The sequence below is a fragment of the Symphalangus syndactylus genome, chromosome 3, assembly GCF_028878055.3.
Source record: "Symphalangus syndactylus isolate Jambi chromosome 3, NHGRI_mSymSyn1-v2.1_pri, whole genome shotgun sequence".
Lineage (NCBI taxonomy): Eukaryota > Metazoa > Chordata > Mammalia > Primates > Hylobatidae > Symphalangus > Symphalangus syndactylus.
Genome location: NC_072425.2, coordinates 114,321,888 through 114,346,351, shown reverse-complemented (window position 1 = coordinate 114,346,351; position 24,464 = coordinate 114,321,888). Strand labels below are relative to the sequence as shown.

Below are 24,464 nucleotides of genomic sequence, written 5' to 3'. Positions count from 1 at the left end.
GCCAGGGACGAGATCATAAAGCACTGAGAAGAGATTTATAATGAGTTAATTCTTAAACCTGTGGGCAAGGGAAACTCAGTATACATTGATAGAAGATGGGCTACTCTGAATAGTAATTGAGACTGTGCATTAGAGTGTCTTCCCCAATGAGACATCATTCAAATTGCTAACATTTGCTAATTTATCTGAGAGCACATGAATAGTGTGGCTTTTAGGCATCTTGACTGAGTCTTGGACCAGCTAGTAGAGCCCTTCCTTCATAAAACCCTTCCAACACACAATCATGCGTGAAAGTTGAAGAGCAGACAGGTATGCTCAACTGAACGCACAAGGGCATGTGGCTGCAACGTGTCAGAAGAATGCTCCAGGAGCCTGATGCAGTCAGATCTCTCACTTGACTCTGAAAATAATACGTTCATCTTATCTGGGGGATAGAAGTAAGCAGGCCGTGTGAACGTGCTGACCAAGTGTTTGCTCTAGTGCTAGAAAGCTGAGTGTCAAAGAATTCAACAGCAGGTACATAGGTTCATGTGTGCATGCAACTAGACTGCTCCACACCAGAGTTTTGGAAAGCTCTCTAGAAAGATCCCAGACTACTGTCCAAAACATGATCCTCACAGCAAGGCTTTGCCTGATTCTCAATAGATTCATACGTTCTAGCCTAGAATGTAAAAAGATGCTCAATTCACAGTAGCTAGAGTCTACTGTGTGCACCCCAGCACTAGCATTCATTGCACTACCTGAGATGTGAAGACAAAATGAGGAATTGCCTCACTCTAGGTAGGGGAGGCAGCCACCAGCAATCACACTTGCCCCATCATCTATAGTTTTACAGGTTATACAACAAAAAGTTGAGAAATCGTGTACTTGTAAAGGGGGTATCTTTTTCCAATGCTCAAAACGGTGCTTTGGGGGATGGTAGCAGCTCTCTAGGAATTTATTGCTAGAGCCCTGCTACAAATTACAACAGCTCAGTATAGTGGGGATAAGGAAGAAGTGGTAGCTTTGGGAGATATTAAGTGGTTAGATTCTGCAGGGCATAGTGGCTAATTGAAAGATGGTAGCAGGGGGTGAAGTGGAGAAGACTCTAGGGTGCAGATTTCTGGCCTGAGAGCCTGGAAGCAGAGAAGATCCATTCATAGACACGTAGACTTTGAAGTGTCTGAGGGATGTGTGGGTAAAGCTGTTTAGAAGGCCGTTGACCTAAGAAGTATGGAGCTCATTTAAGTGGTAGCTGAAACTATGAAAATAGATGAGTTGGCCCAGGAAGAAGTAGTGGTAAGATGGGGGAAGGAAGGTGTTAAACAATGGAATTTGAGATGTTGTCAAGATGAAGCATGATAACAGAAACCTAGGAAGTTGTAATAGGTAGAGAATAGTCAAGATTTCAATTAAGGTCAAGTAAAATGAGAACTACAGTGAGTTTATAGTTTATTCAATTTAGAAACTAGTGGATAAGTAGCAGCTTTTTCCATAACCCTTTTGTTAGAGTAGTTGAGGCAGACTCTTAACCTCAATGGGCTAGGAGAGTTCATCTATTAAGGGAGGGACAGAGATGCAGTGGTAGAAATGCAGAAATGGTAACAGAGTTCATTGTGTTTTGTTGTGTTTTAAATGGAAAGGGAAAGAGTCCATCAAAAAGGTAAGTTTAAAAATGCAGCTTAAAGAGAAGGGATATAAACTCACATCTACATTGCTGCCCTAACAAAAACAAAGTAAATGACTCAGTAGAGAGAGTACTGGACTTGGCTTTAAAAAGAAAAAGAAAAAAAAACTGGAGTCCAAACCCAATCTGCAATAAGTATACTTTGTAAGGTCACCTCCTTGACCCTCTGTGCCCATTTCTGTAAGATGGGACCACTAGGAACTACATCATAGAGTGTGTAAGGAGGGGGTGAGAATATCTGTGAGAGAGTGCCTGGTGCTGTTGTGTACTGTGTGTTTAGTAAATAGTTTTCTGAGTCATCCCATTAAAGGTCTGATTGGGCATGATCGATGTAATCACTGTTGCTTTCTTTACCATTTTTGTTGATATAATTTTTATCTCTTTAGGAATTTTGTGACAGGCTCTGTTAGTCTGTTCCTCCCTTATTTGAAGGACAGGCCAAAGATCCAATTTGGAAAAGAGAGAGGACTAGGATGACACATTGGCTCCACCATTGATATCTCCCAGAGGTAGAGAAACAGGATTCATGAAGATGTTGACAAGACTCCAAGTTCTTACCTTAGCGTTGTTTTCAAAGGGATTTTTACTCTCTTTAGGGGACCATAACTTTCTAAGGAGAGAGATTAAAATAGAAGGTGACCTTGTTTTAGGGGGCCTGTTTCCTATTAATGAAAAAGGCACTGGAACTGAAGAATGCGGGCGAATCAATGAAGACCGAGGGATTCAACGCCTGGAAGCCATGTTGTTTGCTATTGATGAAATCAACAAAGATGATTACTTGCTACCAGGAGTGAAGTTGGGTGTTCACATTTTGGATACATGTTCAAGGGATACCTATGCATTGGAGCAATCACTGGAGTTTGTCAGGGCATCTTTGACAAAAGTGGATGAAGCTGAGTATATGTGTCCTGATGGATCCTATGCCATTCAAGAAAACATCCCACTTCTCATTGCAGGGGTCATTGGTGGCTCTTACAGCAGTGTTTCCATACAGGTAAGATTGGCTAATGCTATTGCTAAAAGGCTGTATCTCTTTGCTTTTCTGCTTTGGGGGAACAAAAGGAAAATATCATAATAACGTCATCAATGGATTATATCAACAATGCAATTATTAATTTTTCTAGTTATAATTTGATAATATAGGTTTGCAGGCAGAAGATTTTTCTACCAATGAAAATTGTTTAGAAGCGTATCAGGTAGCTATTGCAACATTAAACACTACCCCCAAAATTCATTGGTTCAAATAAGAATATTATTTATTAGTTTACAAGTCTAAAGATCAGATGCTGTGAACTAATGGAGGCTGGGTTTCACTGGGGACAGCTATGCTCCAGGTTGTCTCTTATCCTCCTCCTGGAATCGATCATCTAGCCCAGGAATGTTCTCTGAGTGATGGCAGAGGTGCAAGAGAATGCAAACTCAGCTGTACAAAACTCTTTCATGTTTCTGCTTGCTTCGCACCTGCTAACATCCCATTAGCCAAAGCAACTCACAGGGCTCAACCCAGAGTGAAGGAGCTGGTAAGTATGCCCTGCCCACAGGACAAGTGCTGCAGTTACATAACAGACTGTCAAGGTAAGATGAAGTAATAATTTGAAGCCACTGATACAATCAAACACAGGAAGGCATAATGTCATGGAACTCCATTATTCCCACTAATTTTTACTAAAGCATTTTTTTGTTCAGAGATAAAATATAAATAAAATTTCTCAGGATATAAACCTAAAAATGTATGCAGAGAAGCCAGAGGATTACTACCATTTAAAAAAAAAAGGAAACATTTAACCCATAACTTAAACTAGATATAAAGCTAATAATTGGCTGTCATAGTTTTGTTGGGAAAGAAGAAGTATACAAACTCTTGCAATCCTTACTTATAAGGTTACTAAATTTTATAGAATTAAATAAGTGAGAAATCATCTAGCTCAACTTTATCATTTTCCCAATCCCCAGAAAGATTGGTTTCATGAAAACTCCCACTGGTAGAAAGCACAAGAACTAGAACTCAGATCTTTTGTACTTCTGTGCTCTTTTAACTACCTCATATGATATTTATATGTTACTTTAAGTTTAGTATTTTTTCTGATTAGAGCATTAATGTCACAGTAATAAAAGTCCGTGATTCTAAGAGTCATACACTTTGCCTCCCACCAAATTACTATAATCAAAGCCCCAAGCACTAAAAGAAACTATACTACACTCATGTTTTCTTTTTATGTCATGAACCACTTAAATTGGCTATATTTGCATTGGAATAACCTTCTTTCTCTATCTCACATTTGTGGCACTTAAAATTCTAGGTATAGGCCGGGTGCTGTGGCTCATGCCTGTAATCTCAGCACTTTGGGAGGCTGAGGCAGTCAGATCACCTGAGGTCAGGAGCTTAAGACCAGCCTGGCCAACATGGTGAAACCCTGTCTCTACCAAAAATACAAAACATTAGCAGGGCACAGTGGGACACACCGGTGTTCCCAGCTACTCAGGAGGCTGAGGCAGGAGAATCACTTGAACCCAGGGGGCGGAGATTGCAGTGAGCCAAGATCAGGCCGCTGCCCTCTAGCCTGGAGCAACTGAGCAAGACTTCATCTCAAAAAAAAAAAAATGTAAATAATAATAAATACATAGATAGATACATAAAATAAACTTCTAGGTATAATTCTATGTGGTTCTCTATGAGCTATTTGAAATTTATTTCCTTCTTCAGATTACACCATCATGTTATGAGTAATTAGGATAACTCGTTTTAAATAAACATCCTTAGGTTTCACTAGATGGATAGAAAATATTGCACTTATGAAAGCATGTCATGTTAATTTTGCCACTGTTTCTATACTTCATCATGAGAGATAAAAAATGCTATTTTATTTGAGAAAAGAGTATCGGTCATACTTCATATATATATATAAATGAAGTATGAAAGATTTCATATATGTATATATATATAGTCTGTCATACTTCAATCATAATTTCCAGATGAATGCCAGTCATTTCACAAATTTATATTATACCCAATATTACCACTAGTAAGTGCTTATATATATATATGTGCTTTTTCTCGCCTTAGTTTCTCCTAGTGCAATAAATGGTACTCGACAGCAGATGTGTAAATATCCCACTTATCCAAAGTAATTGAGAAACTGTGCCCTGCAAATGGCCTTTTTACAATCTAATTTTATTCTTTTACTACCCATGTACTTCCTGGAAGAAGTCAGACTAGTTTAGAGGAAAAAATGTGGGCCACTAAAACCCTGTACTAGTTAGTTCTGAAGGGCATAAGCCACTTCTTACTCATTGAAAGACCTATCTTATTAGGTTTTTTCATTTATCTGGTCAATATCACCATAAAGTCACAAATGTTGATAAGGTTCTTATCTTCACAGCATAAATAAAAAACCCAAAACTATCACGCTATAATGAAAAGAGTATAGATTTTGGCATCAGAAAGACCTGCGTTTGAATTCCAACTACACCGTTTCCTGGTTAATCTGTAAAATGAAGAAAATATCATCTACCTCAAAAAGTTGGAGAGAAGATAAATTATGAAAATCTGTGGAAAATGCCTCACCAAAAACTGACAGATTCAGTAAATGGTAACCTTATGTCCCTAAAATTATAGGAAAGGTCAGTGGAAGGCCATATCGAAAGCTAATTATGTGGACTTCTCTGGTGCCCAAGCAGTCTCATGAAGTCATTGCTGGTTTCCCACATGGTTAATCAGCAAGTCAGTCTGTATTAAGCTCCTACTGTGTGCACTGCACTGTGACAGGAGTTAGAGCAAACACTAAAGTCATATAGAACACAGCCCTGATCTCAAGAAACTTAAAATCTGGCTATGGATACAATGTGCTCTGAAATAACAGTAACTGTAATTCAGAATATGTTCATGTAGCTCACAAAGTACGAAATGACCTTTAAAAAGGTTTTGAGGATGAGTAAGAATGAAAGTTGCATTGGAGAAAGGCTAACAGGGTGACAGTGTAAATGAGATGCTGGATCTAAGAGGCCAATCAGAAAACTGTGGGAGACGTCCATGTACAAGGGGATAAAGGCCTTGACATGAATAAGAAGGAACAGGAGAGAAGGCTCCATTCCCTCCTCCATGGCTCCAACATTTCCTGACTAGTCAGACTGTGATTAGGCCACAGACTCGTCCAGGCCAAGTCAAGCCAGGAGTTGGAGCAATTAGCCTATACACGGATCCCCAGGCACCCTTCCAAGGAACCCTTCCATACAGGGTCCTGTATTCAGCTAGGCATCAAGAATAATAAGAGTAGTTAGGTGGCTGTTATGTAGCTAAGAATTAAAGTGTATTATTCCTTTGAAACATATATGTCCTTTAATAAGAATTCTAAAAAACATAGCCAGTGGTAATCCAAAGCCATAAATTCCTAATGGTGAATTTAAGGCCCTCTTTTACACTACTGAGGGAAACATTTTTGGAGAGAAGATTTCTCTGGGTACCTCTGATACTCACATGCTCCTGCTCCAGTGACTGATTCTGGTCATACACCTGGTGTGTGGTAACCATGGTGACAGTGTGCAGCCTGTAGCATTGCCATCCATTTTTAACTAATTTTGACTTCCTGCATATGTACTGGAAATTGTCTTCTCTTGAACTGAGCCAGGGGAAAAAAGAGGGTGGAAGAAATAAATGAGTATGAACCTGTCACATAATTTTAAAAATTCCTGCTGTCTGATTATAACATCTAGTCCCAAACCAGAGCTCAGGGTTTTCCGTTACAAATTGCCTGTTGAGAGAGAACTTTAGAGAATGACAGCATTTTGTGCATCTTCCCTTTTGCGGTTGGGTCAGTTTAGACATTGCAATCTCCCCATTTGAGCCTGGATTCCTTTCTCTGCTGAATTGCTTCAGGAAGTGCTTTCTCTCCAGCTTCCTCTTCTTTTCTTATCTTCCCACTAAAGGATAGAAACTTTTCCGGAAGGCAGCATAGGAGATATGCCCTGCTGTGTTAGTTCGTACAATAGGCAGTGTTTGCTGATAGGAAAACTGCATGGAGGGGAATTCTTAATGACTTGCTGGGTTAAGCTGTATCACCATTGATGAAGAAACTGGATAATTATTTTCCCAATGCTCTTATTAAGTACAACAAGCCAGTCTGTGGTGGTCCCTTTTATAAAACAACAGTATTGATTTCTTAATTCAGTAATCAATGAAAGCTAACATCAAAATCCTTCTATATTAGCAAATATATGTGGGAGTCTATTCACCCTCCCTGGTGAATAAGTTTCTTTCAAAGGATTTTTAAGACTGTATCCTGCTCTTCTCCATAAGCCTGCAATCCACCCACTTCAGGGAAAACAGTATTTATTCAAGAAGAAAATCAAGTTGGTTGCTGTTAGGCGATTGTCTACATGGTACTTGTTTTGAAACAATGATAATGCTTGTGCTTTTCAAATAAACTGTAGTTAACTGCTAAGTTGTTCAATCAAAAATGTTCCTTGAAATGATCTGCACTCTTTCCAGAGAACACATCATTTCTTCCGTTTTTCTTGCCTAGATGGAGCAAATTTTAATTAGAACATAGCAGATATAAGTTGACCCAGTTATTGTTTTGTCCCTGAGTGTTAAACTGACTTCAGGAACAAATGAAGATTTGGCTTAGATGGCATGTAAAAGTTAAGCTCATAGAAAGGGCAGAAGAGAGCCTTGAAAGGACTTTCCTATCTCTTTCCCATCCCCGGTATAGAAATTTTCCAGAATTTCTAGCACTATCCACATCCCAGGAACACTCTAACTCAGGAGATGGTTACTACCACATAGTGTATCATGACATGACATGCATTGTTCACATTGTAACCCTGAGAAGAATAACTCCTGAAATTAAATCTCTTGCAGTAAATTTCATAGGTTTTAGCTATATGGGGAAGAGTGAAGAGCATATAAAGACATCACTCTATTATACCCCCTTCACTCAACTCCACAGTGCTCAAGGGGACCACCGCTGGTCAATTTGTATTAAGCATTGGTTTCTTTCAATGATTCATTCCTCCTTTAAATTCAAATGTTTTGAGGAAAAGTCACATATTAATTGACAGTTTTCTTATAGGAGCATAGGAAAAATAGTTGCAGAACTTGGGAGTGTAATAGCCTTCATACAGTTAGCTGTCTCCAAGTATCTGATAGACAGCTGAATGGAAACAGGTAACTCTCTCTGTGGACAAATAGGTTGACTCTAGAGCAATCTTGGCACTATTGCTGTTTTGGGCTGGATATAGGGCTATCCTATACGTGGTAAGATGTTTGGTAGCATCACCAGCCTCTACCCATGAGATGCTACCAGCACCCTAAGCTTTGTCATCTAAAAATGTTTCCATACATTGGCAAGTTACAAAATTATCCCCTTTCCTCACTGAGAATCACTGATCTGGAGCAAGGTATATTTAGAGCCAACATAAGGAAGACTTCTTAAAAAGGAAATAGCCTGGAAGGAGAGGGGCTGAAGGAAGTGAGTTCTCTGTTTCTGGAGTTATTCAAGCAAAAGTTGGCCTGTTACTGAGGAGACTGAAGCCACATATTAGTATTTGAACTATATGGCGTTTAAGGATATTTCTTAATGTTATATGTTACTCTATGAAAATACTCTACTATTAGGGTTTAAGTGATCGCAAAGGAAGTATTTAAAATATGGAGCAGAAAGTTTACATAATGGGCTCTTTTATATCAGGATCACTTTGAAGCAGAAGTCCAGTCAATTGTTATTTCACTTGATTATATTAGCATTTTTGCAAATGTCATGAATTAAGCATCTTATTTACCTATCTATTATAACTAGGGTTCTCATATAAAATATTTTTATCAGAAAATAAGCATTTATTAAGCATGTATATAGTAGGCACAGCAATAACATTATTCTATAGAACATTATTCTATAGAATATTATCATGTAGTCTTGACATGGAGTAGAGAGAACAGGAAATAAAATTTTAAAATAGTAGACATCTTACAAGCTTCTGAGGGATGTAGAAGCAAATTGAAATATCAAGACCATACATAAAACAGGTCCAAGTGTAGAATCTGCGTATCAATTGACAACATAAGTACAGGGAGATCAGAAAGAAGAACAGAATGAGCAGACAGGAATGGGATTGAACAGGAGAAAGACTTCTAGATATATATAAACAGAAAGCCTGCCTTCGAAGCCTTCCTGGAAAGTTGCTTTCTCATAGTCTACAGGAAGATATCTGCACAGTCTTTCATATATGAGGGAACACAGTGTTTCATCCACCTAGAATGTAGTGTTCTTCAGCTGTCTGCATGCCTTGCAAATCCTACTTTCCTTCAGTCCTCCCCTCAAATCTTATCCCTGTGAGAACCCTTTCCCAAGTACTCACTTCATAAACACGCCCCTCCATTACTAAGCAAATATAACTGTTCATTTGCATATTTATTCTTCCATGAACTATAAGCCACTTGAGTTTAAGAACCACATCTTTTTGTCTTTATATTACTGATACCTAGAATAATGTCTCAACCAGGTAGAGAGTAAGTCTTTGTTGAATGAATTGAAAGAATTGATTACCTATGTACAGTTGATAAGAACTGAAAGATGTTAACCTGCTACACTTCCAGAAGGCTGAAAATCTTTATGGGAATCTTAGATTAAGGGTCACGACCATCACCCACCTATTCTAGATCAGTCTGGATGCCCGTAAATGAGAAATAAGCATTTTCCTGCAATGGAAGACTGGTTTAGATAGAAAAGACAGACGATGTTGCAAGGCGAGCATGTGGGACAAAATTGCCCCCATCGTCCCCACTCCCATTCTTTACACATGTACCACAGATGCCTTGATTTGAGAGCAGCTCTAGGGGTTCCATTCCAATTGTACTTAGACCAACTATTCCAGAGAAGACTATCCAAGGCTCAACACAACTAGACAGTCAGGGCCATTTCGAATGTTAGAGCATGCCCTCTTATCTAGCTGTCTGCAGTCTCTCCACAGGAAGAATATGCAGGGAAGCTTTTTATGCCAGATGCTGTGCTTGTAGCTAATGCAAAGGCAAAGAGAACATCATCCTATCCTCAAGAAAAGCACAGTGACAGTATTAGAAATCCATTCACTACTCTATCACCAGTGTCTCTATCACTAGAATAGTAAAAATGATAGTTGCATTTAGGGAGTTTAATACTGCAAGCACAACGATTATAGCATGGATATGTTACAATTGTACATTTTTAGTGTGCCTTTCTTGAAAAATCTCAACACAGTGATTAAAACTCTGTGCAGACTGACTAGGATTCACTTAACTCTGCATTGTCTTTTTACTCATGTCTAATATTGAGATTTTTTTTTTATGATTTCAACTTTTATTTTCTATTCAAGGGCCGCATATGTAGGTTTTTTACGTAGGTATATTGTGCATTGCTGAGGTTTGGGGTACAAATGATCCTGGCACCCAGATAATGAACATAGTATCCAGTGGGTAGCTTTTCAGACCTTGAACCCCTTCCTACCTTCTCCCCCTATTAGTTCCCAGTGTCTACTGTTGCCATCTTTATGTACATGTGTACTAAGTAACATGGGGATATTAGTAGTACCTCTCTCATTGGGTTATTGTGAGAATTAAATAAGAAAATATATGAAAAGTGAGAAAATGGTACCTTGTATACTTAGCAGTCAACATTTTAGTAGATATTATTATCCATTACCTTTTATTTATTTATGTATTTTACTTTCAACATCTCCAGCCCAAAAGGAACAGTTTCAAGAGGAATTGAGATTCACAGAGGTCAAGATCCAAGTTCAAGTTTCTATCACTTTACAGGTAGCAGAATCAACATGAGAATCCAGATAGCTTGCTTCCCACACCAACCACCCCCTCACATAGTCTAAGCTGCAGAAAAACCTGACTCAAAAGTTATCTCAGACAGAATCTTTTCATTTATTTCCTTCCCAGACTTTTCATTCGAAAGCAATCTCACAACACTGATTGTTTTCAAACCTCCCTCCATTGCTCCTGCTTCACCTCCTCCAAGATAGGGCAGTGCTATTCAAGGACTTCATCACAGGGAGGGAGGCACCAGCAATAGCAATTAAAAATGCTTTTGTTAGCATTGCTTCATTGTAGAAATTTCTCATCAGAAGTAATTATCTGATATGCTACTATTTTTTTCCTTTGCATTGGGGTTAATTTGTTTCTTAATTAATTCCCCTTCTTTCATGTGTTTATTTGGAAACTACTCTAGTGAAAGATAAGAAGTTGCCATCAGGACCACTGTTCACAAGGCAATAGGATGGTCCAGGCTTACACTGCAGGTCAGGTGTCTATGATGGAGGTCATGCAATGAAAAGCAAAGAATACAGATATTCCTAAGATAATAGCAGTGTTTTATGCTATGATTATAGATTAATAGGTAAACGAATTGAAATAGGACTGCTGACACTTCTGATTAAACCTACGATATTTTGCCTTAATGACACAAAGTTCTCTTTCCAAATTACCATTAAATATGTGCCTTTTTCGTGGATTGATATGTACAATTTCAGTATTTCAATATGGAAAGAGCAGCTGTTAGCAGTTTATAATAATGAAGGTCCATGAATTTAATGTAGTAGAGGTGCTTCTACTGATCTATGGAATATGCAGTTGAAAATTCACAGATTACCTTTCTAATTAGCAGACTTTGGGAATTTAAGAATAGTGTTCCAAAAACACCTGCAGTTAAACTCCAAACAAACGATCCTCCAGGAGGTTTATCAGTGGGACTTTGCACACCTAAAGTGTAGTGTGACTATTTTTGACAACACCACCTGGTATATTGTGGAAATCCCTTTGTTACTAGTAACAAAGTTTTGATTCTCGCCAACACTTTGGTTTCACATTCCAATAAAGCAAACTGCAATACAGGGGAGAATTCAATAGAAGCAATATCTTCAAAATTATATTTTAAACATAGACCAGATTTCCTTGCCAAGTTGTCAGAATGGCAAAGCATCTTGACAGATTTGCCATCACTTAATAGGGTTGAATTGTCAGGGTGTTTACCCAAGGGACTAGTAGTTTTTTCCCAGGCACAGTGCCTCCAATTTGGGTAGATACCATAAGGTTCACAAATGAGGCCTCATAGAATGCAAACCAGGCAATTAAGCTTTTCCAATATGGAAAACAGACATGGTTGAACAAATGATCTAAAATTTGTTCGAATTTCTCAATATAAAAGTAAATTCCATCTAAATAAAAATATACGTGTGCATTAAGTCTATATTACCTAAGTTTACAAAGTAGTTTTAAGAAAGATTATTTATACAAGATTTAAAGGAATGTAACATCACACAATATACCCACATAACAAATATGTACATGTAACTCCTTGATTTAAAATTAAATTAAAAAGTAAAGGAATGTAAAAATAAATGCAGATAATCCAGAAAATTTCAACTGTTACCAATAGCTATTAAACTGACTCTCAGCTCTTATTTTTACATTAAATAAAGTTTTTGTGTTATCTTTTCTAAGATGCTTCTAGGAATTTAAAAGTTCTTCATCTTTCCTAGAGACCTTTCTCCAACAACCATTATTATTTATTACCTGCTTTTCTCCAGGAAGGATTCAAGGTGACCTGTAATGACACAAAGAGAACAAATAAAAACATAAGTACTTAGGTACTTACTACCAATGAAATAAAATAGTTTTAAGTAGGCTCCATTTGTTTTAAAGCTCCAATCTTTATATTTATATTATCAACTTACTCAGCATTATTGAGATGACATCATCCCTAGCTTTCAAGAACCCATAGCCTAAGTCAGAATGCGTAGTTTGTTCATCTGATTGCCCTTTCCTGATTCATTCCTTTCAAGTTGGATATCATCCACTCATGTCTTTTTAAAACATAACTTTCGTCATGTCGTTTCCTTAATAAAAAAAATTTAATAGCTTTTTATCTCTTAAAGAACAAAGTTCAAAATACTTATAATTGTATATAAAATTCTTAGCAGTCTAACCACCATCCCTCTGTCCTTCTTTACCTTCTACTAATCCCTGTGAGGCCCTGGGTATTCTGAAGATAGGGAACTACCTGATACTATTAAAGCAAGTATGTACTTTCTCATCTCTGTCTTTGTGTTCTCTCTTCTGTGTAAAAACCTCATTTCCTCTTTCTTTGCCTGGAAAACTTCCACTTATTCTTCAGCATCAAGCCTATATGTTACCTCTACATGGAGGTCTGTGATGAATCATCTGAGTGTAATTAGTTGCTCTTCACCTGTGTTTTTGTATAAGTTTGTATACATACATACCTTAAAATTTTATCCTTGGCTGTGTTTCATTGTCTCCCATCAAATTACGACTTCCTGGAGGACTGTAGGGGTACATTGCTCATCCAGAAAAAAAAAAAAAAAAAAAAAACTAGATTTTAGAATAGTGCCTTGTATAATCGACATCAGTCAAAGTGTGCTGAATGAGTGACGACAAATTAGCTATTATCACCCTCTCTATTGCTTCTTGAGCATTTACTATTTGCCCATCAGTGAGTTAAGTGCGTCATTTGTTTCCATTTAATCTTTATATAACGTCATAAGCCACGGATTACTATCCTTTCCTTTTGACAGATAAAGAAATTGCAGCTTAAGGAGTTAAAATAACTAGCCGAAGGTCACACAGCTAATGAGAGGAGCTGAGATTCCAATGCTGGCCTGATTCCAACCCTGTGCACTGTTTGCTTCTTTTGCTTCAATACCATTTGCTTCTTTTGTGTCTGACAGCTCTGTTGAAGTAAAGAGTAGTTAACAAGAAAACAATGAATAACATAATTCTGTTTGCTACAATATGGTGAATATACCTTTGCCCTAAATTATTGCCCCAAGACCTCAAAAGTAAATGATAATCATTTAAGGAAATATTAGGCTATAGCCGTCCGCTATCCCCAAGCATACCCAACAGCTTTTGTCCTTTGGTTAACAATTGACAAAGATTGGCATGCCTTTTGTTATTGATAAGGCCATATTTCTCATATTATTTTTATACAAGTGACTTCAGGGACCACAGAAAAATATAGATTAGTTCAACTTGTGGCTCTGTTAAAACTTCAAGAGACATTGTCAAAAATCAATATCTGAGGCACTAAAGGATGTGTTTCTAACAGGTCTTTTGATGTCAAGTCACCTTGGAAGTCATGCTTTCGCAGGTGTTGCTGGCAAACACAAACACTCTTGACACCAGATATGACACAGACTTTTTGATCCTGTTGTTAGGAACTGGAACATGAACCACTTCGATTCTGTGATTTCTCCTGAAAGCTAATGCATGGGGGAAAAGGGAGGCAAAGAGCAGATGCAGACTAATTCAGTGGGCAAAATACCTTCTTGTTTGTCTTGTAAGTAAGTACCTGCTAAATCTGGATGGAAAGAAAGTTATTCCTGAGATAGTTCCTTGTTAGTAAGGGAACAAGCTAGATATTTGAATGTGGAATAGCATTGTGATGGTGAGAAAAATGACATGTCTCTTAATACCAGTCTCCTGAAATGATAGGATTCAAGGAATCCTGTGGTCTGCATATCATGTCAGCCTAAATGATGAGTTATGAAAATGCCAAAATGAATAACCTTACTATTTAAGAAGTCCTTCAGTTTCAAATGAAGAAAATAAAAGTGTGTGACAATCTTGGTTACAAACTACAGGAGTTGAGTGCAATGATTTCCAGAGAGACTTGGGATGGAAAGCAGGGTGACTTTGAGCCATTTTTGAAGGTTTCCACTATGATTAGGGAGTCCTTTGTTTGGAATGTCCATGTGAAATCATTGGTACTGAGCCATGCTGCTGAATGGTGATAACCAATATAGATCTTTGACTCAAGTGTTTTGGGGGCCCATGGCATGTAAGAGTTGTTAACTTCTTCAGATTATACTGTGTACACTGGTATTTGCTATACTTCATTATACAATTTCTTAAATCAACATGAATTCCTGGTCTTGGGACATGGGCATCAATTGTTTTCATGCAAAATATTCCCAGATGTGCTACAGGTAATGTGGCCAAAACAAAACAAAACAAAAAAGGTTACTAATCCTTTTAGCAATAACAATATGATTGGCCTCCTTTATGAGCCAATAACTCATATGATGTGAACAGCTTGAATTTCTCAGGCAGTTTTGTCAACTATATACCACCCCCAGTTCCAGTTTAAAATACAAGCCAATCTGGGATTTTGTACAGCTAATAATGCAACTTGAACAAGCTGAATAGGAGGGACGCTGAGGTCTCTAAACATCTCAACTTCTAGAACTTGTTTTTATGTAATAACCTGTGCTATGAGGTAACAGATGGTTCAAAGTGCAGCAAATCAATGGTTCTCTTCCAGGCACATATATAAGCATTTAATTAAAAGAACTAAACAAAACATCCAGCACTGCATGTGTGACAAAGCAATTAAAGATGTAGACTTATTCTTAGAAAACAGCCCCAAAGAGATAGGTGAACAGCAGAGAATAAACATGAAGGTTATTATCAAGTCTCCTGATTACAGGACAGTAGCAATGGTTTATTTTTTAAATGTATATAGTTCAGCTCTGTAAATAGGATTCTTCTTGGAAGTGGGCATTTGATAGCTCTTTGCCATCTGGAATTTTTGTAGCTAAGTATAGATCCTCATAAAACTATTTATTTTTGTTCCCCTTAATGTATTAGCACAAACTCAGAAGCCGATAACTGTAAAACTTCTGAAAATAATTCTCATAGCAAAAAATCACTTTAGTGGGAAACTTGTTTCTACCAGATTCTACATGTCCACTGTCCTTTTGTCTTGTGTTGAAAAAAAAAATATTTGGCATTGTGTCAGCACAGAAGGCACAAAGCTCTGTTTGAAATTGATACATCATGTCTATCCTGATTAGAAATAGTAAACAAGGAACTGATGTGGGGGCTCACAAGTGACCGATATTTTCCAGTTCACATTCTCTTTTTTCACAACATGAAAAGAATAGAGTAAACTGCCTGAGATCTGTCTCATAGCTCACATTCTTTTGCTCCCATGATCACAGCACCTTTCATGATAAGCAATGTACAACATGTGATAAATCAACACACAGAAATAGAAGAAAACTATGTCAGTGTAATAAAAAGCCATATATTAAAAATACACAGCTAATGTCATACTCAGTGCTAAAAGACTAAAAGTTTATATTCAACATAATATTGGAAGTTCCAACCCCCAGTACCTTAGAATGTGACTTGATTGAAAAATGGTGTCATTGCTTATGTACTTAGGCTAGGATGAGGTCATACTGAAGTAGGGTAGGTTCCTAATTCAATATGACTGGTATTCTTACACAAAAGCAAAATTTGGATACACACACACACACGCATACACACACACACACACACTCATCACTGAAATAAAGCATGGCACCTGGGATCCTAAAAAGAAGGCTCTATGGCTTGTTAGAAAATATCAGGAGAAATAAAACTTCCAAATAAATTAGTATTGAACTAAAAATTCCCATCTGTGAATGAGTATGGCTTGGATGCCTATAGTAACATCATTCCACAATTGGCTATTGATTGTGAAAAAAATAAAGTTTTAAACATTCCCGAAGCAAGAATAAGTGAGCAAGTGGTGTGAGTTGATTCCTGAAGGTCTAAATCAATTCCTTGTCTTATGTGTCATCTCATTTTAATAAAAAAGAATATGATTAGTTAAAGATCCACATTGCACAATAAAATTGTTTATCAGTCATATTTCAGAGTAGCTTCATATTGCCTGCTGGTGGTCAGCTTCCCCCGCATGTGTGCATGTGCACACGTGCGTGCACACACACACACACACACACCAACTCATCATTATAATTAGAAAAGGTTACATGGTAGAGCAGCAAAATATCAATTCCCTCATCAATCCATTTAACAAATATTATAGAGCACCTCTGTGCTCTGTGAGGCATTTTGAGAATTCAGAGATTAACAAGAGTTCTCACTCCAGTGGGGAACTTAGTGAATAACCTAGAAATCACCATATATTTTCATTAGTACCATGAGAGAAACACATGAGGGAATGAAAGAGGCTCAGAGAATGGGCACACAAGTCATTCTGAAGTCAGGCATTAGAATGGTTCCTTAGAGAAGAAGCCCTTGAATAGATTAGCTGAGCAGACAAGTGGTAAAGGTCATTCTAGACAGAAGGAACATCACAGTAAGTCAGAGATTCTCCATAAAGTTGAGTTTATTTGGAAGAAAAAAATATATTGGGAAAATGGTGGCAGATATTTAATAACATTTAACAATGGTTTGTTGGACAACTACTGCAAGTAAAGCCCATTGTAAATTACACCAGCTTACAACTACAACAATGGGAAAAAGACAGAAATACTAATTTTTTTTTGTCCTTGCGATAGTTTGCTGAGAATGATGGTTTCCAGCTTCATCCATGTCCCTACAAAGGACATGAACTCATCATCTTTTATGGCTGCATAGTATTCCATGGTGTATATGTGCCACATTTTCTTACTCCAATCTATCATTGTTGGACATTTCAGTTGGTTCCAAGTCTTTGCTATTGTGAATAGTGCCGCAATAAACATACATGTGCATGTGTCTTTATAGCAGCATGATGTATAATTCTTTGTACAGTAATGGGATGGCTGGGTCAAATGGTATTTCTAGTTCTAGATCCCTGTATACATATGCAACAAACCTGCACGTTGTGCACATGTACCCTAAAACTTAAAGTACAATAAAAAATACTAATTTTATAACATCACATCTGCTGACAAACAATCGTATCTGGCCAAGTCCAGCATTTCTTCTTGAGCAAAATTAATCATATCTGACCAAGTCTAGCATTTTTTCTTGAGCAAAATTAGTCACATCTGTGACTTGATAGTCTGCAATGAAAACATTGCAACACCTAAGTCCTGGATAAATTCAAACCACCAAGAAAATGGGTACCTCATAATATTTGAACATTGAAAATAAAATGACAGTACATGCTACACATGGAAAGAGCTTCTGCTAAACATAACTTACTTGCATGCAGACTCTCAGGCCCTAGGAACTAATGGGTTCTGCTATAAGGCCATTGTGTTTCTCACATAAATCATAAAGCCAAATCTGACACTGATATTTATAGCTTGAAGCTTTCATTGCCCCCGTGGAAATTTCCCAGTAGATTCTTAGACTATCATTGTTATCTCTGTTGATGGCCAGTCAGTAAACAAATGTTTATGGAGTCACCACAAAGCACAGACTGACAAACGAAAAGCATATTTTTGATAGCAAGGGATGATTGGTCATGGTCCTCAAATGAAGGATTTTATGGCTTCAGAACAAAAAACAGACAAATGTTATAGCTTGAAATATATCATTGCATCATTATAGTGAGAGGAATCCATTACGAGCTTGGATTGCAGAATGGACTGAATAAATATGACAAAAGTGAGTATAGTGAGTGGTCCCAGAATTCCTACCACTTATGGGTTCCTCAGTAAGACTCTATGCACTCTTTACCTTAGTTTCTCAAGCTATAAAATGGGATAATGGTAGTATCTACATCATAAGAATGCCATGAGGATTAAATGAGAAAATACATCTGCAACAATTAGAACAGTAGCTGGCACAAAAATATTAGTACTATTGAAAATACTAGGGATCTTTAAAAGGCTTCCCCAAAAAAGGCCTTACCCAAAAAAAGGTAGTCTGAAAACAGTAACTTAGAGAATAGGAAAACTGAAATAGCTCTTCTTTGTTCACTTTTGAGGAATTCTGAATTGGAATCTAAACAGGATAAACCACTTAATAATCCTTTTTTGACTTTAGCCACCCTTAGATTTCTGGTACTTGCTGAACTGCAATATTGAATTTTGCATTTATAATTTCATTTTTTTCTAGTTTTTTCTTCTTTCTTCACCTGTGTAATTTTAACTTAAACTCAGCAATTTACATCTCTTCCTATATAATATCACCTTGTTTCCAGAGAGGGAGCCTAGTCCTTTGAGAAAATCAAGAGACTAAGCTCTAATCTTAGCATTTCTGCCTATCAGTTGTCTAAATTTTGAAAAATCACTTCACCCTGTGAGCTTCTGTTTCCTCACCTATAAAACAAAAGGTTTAGATCATCTTCATGGTTTCTTTCATCTCTACAATGTAATGATCTTATTGCTTATTTATATTTTTTTCATTGGCATTAATACAAATTTAATTTTATTTGGCCACTATAAATATAAGAAATATAAGACTTTATATAAGACTTATATAAAGACTTGGAAGAAATACAAGACTTTCTTCCAAGCTGCTGCCTTTGAGTACGTTTAACTGTATTATCCAACTCCTATCACTTTCTCTTTTCCACAAGAGTCCAAGTAATGTCACCAATAACTTATTAAAGTTATGGTCCTCCAGGCTGCAACTCTTCCTTATATAATGTTGAGAAGATGGCCCCCTGGTAAAATTCACTCTTATTAAACCCACGCTGATTCCTAGTACTTTCTTCGTTCAGTTCTAAGTGTTCCCATGCTCTCTGTTAGCAAACTTTGTTCTAGAAGATTACCAAAGCACATCATGCTTATTTATTTATATTTCTTCTTGATTTATATATCCCGAATTTGTCCTTCCTCCTCCCCTTTCACCCTCTGGGAGTCCTCCCATTATGTGTTTTTCGAGGATTATTGATAGTGATTTCATAATGTAATCTGCAATTTCTTCCAGAATTCATTACTGGGGACAAACTCCATTCATCTGATTATGGGTTTTTTTTTTTTTTTTGTATTCTCTCCTACTTTTGAGCATGGTAACGTTTTCATATTATTTGTACTGCCATTTCCATGTTAGAAACCATTCTCAATGGAGAGAATGAGAAAGCAAGAGGGATAGAGCAGCGTCTTTCTTTTATTCATATAGAACCAACTTTCCCATTTGATGATTCTATATCTTCCTGCCACATCTTCTTCTGAAACATAATTTCGAATCAAAACAATAGCAATGACAAAAATCACTTTGATGCATTTTCACATTCTGTGCTTTAGCATCCCTTATTTTTACAGGCTCATGTCAATCTTTTATGTTGTATATGGGGATGCCCCCAACATACATACAGACAGCACCCATTCTGTGTTGCTAGTTCTTCTAACACCAAAATCCCCAAATGCAGCCTAGCACCCAGTGGATTCTTTAGAGTTTTCATCTTCTCTTTCTTGTTGAGACTATTCTGTATTGTATGAATTATTTTTTAAGTCCTCCTGTATTCCATTTTAGAGTCTTAATTTATGTGAAGCATATCTCTTTTAAAGTATTCTTTTTCCAAAGCCTATATAACTACATCCTGTTTTTCCTTCCTCCACTCTATCTAATAATAACATAATTGGGTAACTTTCTTCCAAAATTTTACATTACTTCTCCATTCTAAAACAATTTTTCTTTTATCATTCAAAATGATGTCCAGTGTAGGAGTTCCTTTATTTCTTTATGCTTTCTCAGAGAAACCATATGGCCAGTAAAGTAAATCAAGAATATTCCAGAACCAAGCTTTTAGACAAATGAGACAGGAACCCAGTTAACAACGACCTGGATATTCCCCAACCCTAGTTTTAAATTTATGTTAAAAGGAAGGTTCCTGCTAACAGCAACTAGGCAGTCTATGGTGTATACCATAATATTGCTTCTGTTCCTCTTGTTCTTTCTACCTGGATGCCTTTCTGTGTTTAAAGACTCAGGTTTATAGCCACACAGTAGAAGGTAGAGAGGAAGCTGTGAGGGGATAGCCATAGTCCTTGAAGTTAAAACACCTGGTTTTACACCTTGATTTCACCCACACATTCTAACCATATGGCTATGAACAAGTTTCTTCACCTAGAACAACTGTTTTTGCATATCTAAAATAGAGATAATAATATTCACTATTAAAAGTTATTGTGACTATCAAAAGAGCAAAATATGTTTGTGTGTGTGTGTACATACCCAGTACATTGATACTTGGTTTTACAACAGAACAAACACATTTTTAAAATGAATAAACCAAACTAACATTCTTCTGTACAAATAAGGCTGGGGTGGATGAGAAAGAGAAAGGAGAGAGACTTATAATCTATTGCCTCCCATGGTGTTTACTTTTAAGCATTTTTAACCCTTATAATCTAAAGAAACGAATTTTAAAAGGAGCAGCTCACTGCGATAAAATTACTTCAGCACTTCACTCCATGATTCATTTGTATTACATGTGTTTCTAAGGTAACTCTGAATATCCTAAATTTGACTATATTATCACCCCATGCTATTCAATATATAGGTGATACAATTGAGATAATACTTACTGTGTTCCAATCTCATGTTTCAACTCACCAAACGTGCCTCCTTTTTCTAGAGTTAGTTGTAGTCTCCTCATTAAACACACACAGAGGAACATAAAATTATTCCTAAAATGTTGGCAATAGTTGCTGTTTTATTCTAGCCCACAGCCTTCCCCAAAGTTACAGCTCATTGTGCCCCTTTCCAATGCAGAGAATCTTTTCCACATTGCTGTTATTCTATGGCTAGTTCATTCTCTTGCAAAGCCTGCCTTGATTGTAAATTATTCTCGTATATCCCAGAGAGTTAGACATGAAGCCTATCATTGAAAAACAAGAACTTTTTTTTTTTTCTTGAGCAGCTTCTCATCACTCCTATCCCTATGGGAGAGGAAATTTAGCAGTTTAGGATCGTTTCACTGTGATTCTTCGCTGCCAGAAAATAATGTCCAGATATTTTTTAGGTCCTTTCATTCTCTGTCTCCCTGAGGGGTTCAGGTCCTGATTAATATAACTTGAAGATGACAAAATCATTGTATCAAGAAGAGATGGCCTCTCCAGTGCTAGCCAGAAACCTCTTAACAAAGTCAAGCTATGCACAGACAGGGCTCCTATCACCAAGCCCTCCATAGTGGTACATAAATCCAATGGAAGCCAGGCACTCATTCTAGAAGTAACACAGTACCTGTTTGGCGACACCTGCCATTTCAGTCAGGCTGAGTGAAGCAATATTGCTATGCCTACATAAGTCAGTATAGGCCATTTTGTCCAGAGTCTCCTAGTCCTGAGAAGAGAAGAAATAAATAATATATTAGCCTTCACCCCTTCATCCACCCATTCACCTCCATTCCCCCGGATTCAAGAATACTAAATGCAAGAAAGATTTGGGGTTTTAATTTTGCATCATATTGGGTGTTAAGCCCCGGATTTCTAGCTGTTTTATTTGTGGTTGAGAGGTAGCAGGATTGGAAAAGATATAGAAGATATTTTTGATAGCTCTGGGCTATATCTAGTGTTGATTTTAATAGCAGGCCAGATACCCAAGAACATGCTGTGTAGCTGTGTATGAACTTGGCTGTTGGTTTCTCTTGCCAGATGAAATTATGATTAATCGGGGCTCAGATGTCAGTTGTTTTATGTTGCTCGTGCTCTTTGCTAACCGCTGCCTATTTCAAGCTGTGCTTCCTACACGTCAAATATAAACGTGAAACCACAATTTCCAAAAGAAAAAACTTCAAAGTACTAATATTAATGCCAATGTAGATAGAGCATACTGTAATATTCAATGTCGTTTCTGATTAAAATCCACTTAGTATGTTACATAATTTAACTTAAGTCAGTATAGAGAAAGAACTCTCCTATGTGAGGTAGCCAGGAGAAATTATTTTTAAAACCTTATTATTCAATATGCATATAATCTGTTTAGATATTTGTAAATAAATATCTCTGCAAATACTCTTTGCAGAAAATGCTCCTCAATAAACAAATGTCAATTTCCTTTTTATTCTACAATAAATAAAAACAATAAATATTGTTGATAGGTCAATTATAAAAAATTTAAATATTTGATTCAGATTTAGGTTTAAGTACTTGGAAGTAGGTGGGCTGTTCTTGACAAGGTCCTCTATACCTTTTTATTTGTTTTTTTAATCAAAAATGACATAAGAATATAATTACATATTATTTCTTTTCACATTGTCCAAGCAGAAAAATATTTTAAAAAGAAAAAGAAAGTAAAGAAAATATTGGTCAAGATTTTCAGGAGTTTAGAAAAGTGTATGCCTAAAATGTTGGTGGTGAACTAAACAGAATTGATTTTTTTTTTTTTTTTTTTTTTTTTTTTGCTTAACCTAGATGATAAATGTCTAATCTGGACTGCCCATGTGGCATGCAGTTCCCAAATTAAACTCTTTCAGAGACTGCCGATTTTAGCAAACGAGGGGGAAGTGAGAATTAGACAACACCCTTGCTCTTTCTACACAAGTGCAGTCAAAAACTGAGTTTGGCCAATTCACTGTAGTTCATTGCTTGAGCTATAGCAGGACCCCAGAAACTTAAAGCAACCTGAAAGCCCATGGACAGGGTTTATCCTAGTCTAGAGTCTAGCACAGAGTATAGAAGAGAGTGTGGTGCCCCTGTCATTACTCTACTCTGCCCTTTCCTGAAGCACCACTACCTGTGTGAGACCCGCTTCCTAGTGTCCAAAATACAGTATCCAAGGAAGTATCTGGTATTCATCTCAAGAACTATCAGAAAGGCCGGGCGCGGTGGCTCACGCTTGTAATCCCAGCACTTTGGGAGGCCGAGGAGGGCGGATCACGAGGTCAGGAGATCGAGACCACAGTGAAACCCCGTCTCTACTAAAAATACAAAAAAAAAATTAGCCGGGCGTGGTGGCGGGCGCCTGTAGTCCCAGCTACTTGGAGAGGCTGAGGCAGGAGAATGGCGTGAACCCGGGAGGCGGAGCTTGCAGTGAGCCGAGATTGCGCCACTGGACTCCAGCCTGGGCGACAGAGCGAGACTCCGTCTCAAAAAAAAAAAAAAAAAAAAAGAACTATCAGAAAAATGTGGCCATCTAGAGTAGAGGGGAAAAGGAAGCCAGTAAAAGGTGTGAATGCTATTATTCATTTTCACGTCCAGTCACTTACCTCTGGGTTTCTAACAAAGGTCCTTCTTCTTCCTCCCCCAGGTGGCAAACCTACTGCGGCTCTTCCAGATCCCTCAGATCAGCTACGCATCCACCAGTGCCAAACTCAGTGACAAGTCGCGCTATGATTACTTTGCCAGGACCGTGCCCCCCGACTTCTACCAGGCCAAAGCCATGGCTGAGATCTTGCGCTTCTTCAACTGGACCTACGTGTCCACAGTGGCCTCCGAGGGTGACTACGGAGAGACAGGGATCGAGGCCTTCGAGCAGGAAGCCCGCCAGCGCAACATCTGCATCGCTACGGCGGAGAAGGTGGGCCGCTCCAACATCCGCAAGTCCTACGACAGCGTGATCCGAGAACTGTTGCAGAAGCCCAACGCGCGCGTCGTGGTCCTCTTCATGCGCAGCGACGACTCGCGGGAGCTCATTGCCGCGGCCAGCCGCGCCAACGCCTCCTTCACCTGGGTGGCCAGCGACGGCTGGGGAGCGCAGGAGAGCATTATCAAGGGCAGCGAGCATGTGGCCTACGGCGCCATCACCCTGGAGCTGGCCTCCCAGCCTGTCCGCCAGTTCGACCGCTACTTCCAGAGCCTCAACCCCTACAACAACCACCGCAACCCCTGGTTCCGGGACTTCTGGGAGCAAAAGTTTCAGTGCAGCCTCCAGAACAAGCGCAACCACAGGCGCGTCTGCGACAAGCACCTGGCCATCGACAGCAGCAACTACGAGCAGGAGTCCAAGATCATGTTTGTAGTGAACGCGGTGTACGCCATGGCCCACGCTTTGCACAAAATGCAGCGCACCCTCTGTCCCAACACTACCAAGCTTTGTGATGCTATGAAGATCCTGGATGGGAAGAAGTTGTACAAGGATTACTTGCTGAAAATCAACTTCACGGGTAAGCCAAGAGCCTTTAAACAT

General features: G+C 38.0%; 1 protein-coding gene across 3 annotated transcripts in view; it reads left to right on the top strand.

The window, feature by feature from the left end:
* The window catches only part of GRM3 (glutamate metabotropic receptor 3), a 222,589-nt gene that overhangs the window by 119,985 nt on the left and 78,140 nt on the right, over window positions 1-24,464 (top strand). For 2 of the 3 annotated variants that reach the window (XM_055272857.1, XM_055272856.1), the window contains exons 2-3: window positions 2,053-2,660; window positions 23,586-24,441. The exons of the other annotated variant lie outside the window; for it this stretch is intronic. In XM_055272857.1, the coding sequence (XP_055128832.1) occupies window positions 2,193-2,660; window positions 23,586-24,441 (1,324 nt within the window). In that variant the 5' untranslated portion in view covers window positions 2,053-2,192. The remainder of the gene's footprint in view (window positions 1-2,052; window positions 2,661-23,585; window positions 24,442-24,464) is intronic. 3 annotated transcript variants of the gene reach the window in all.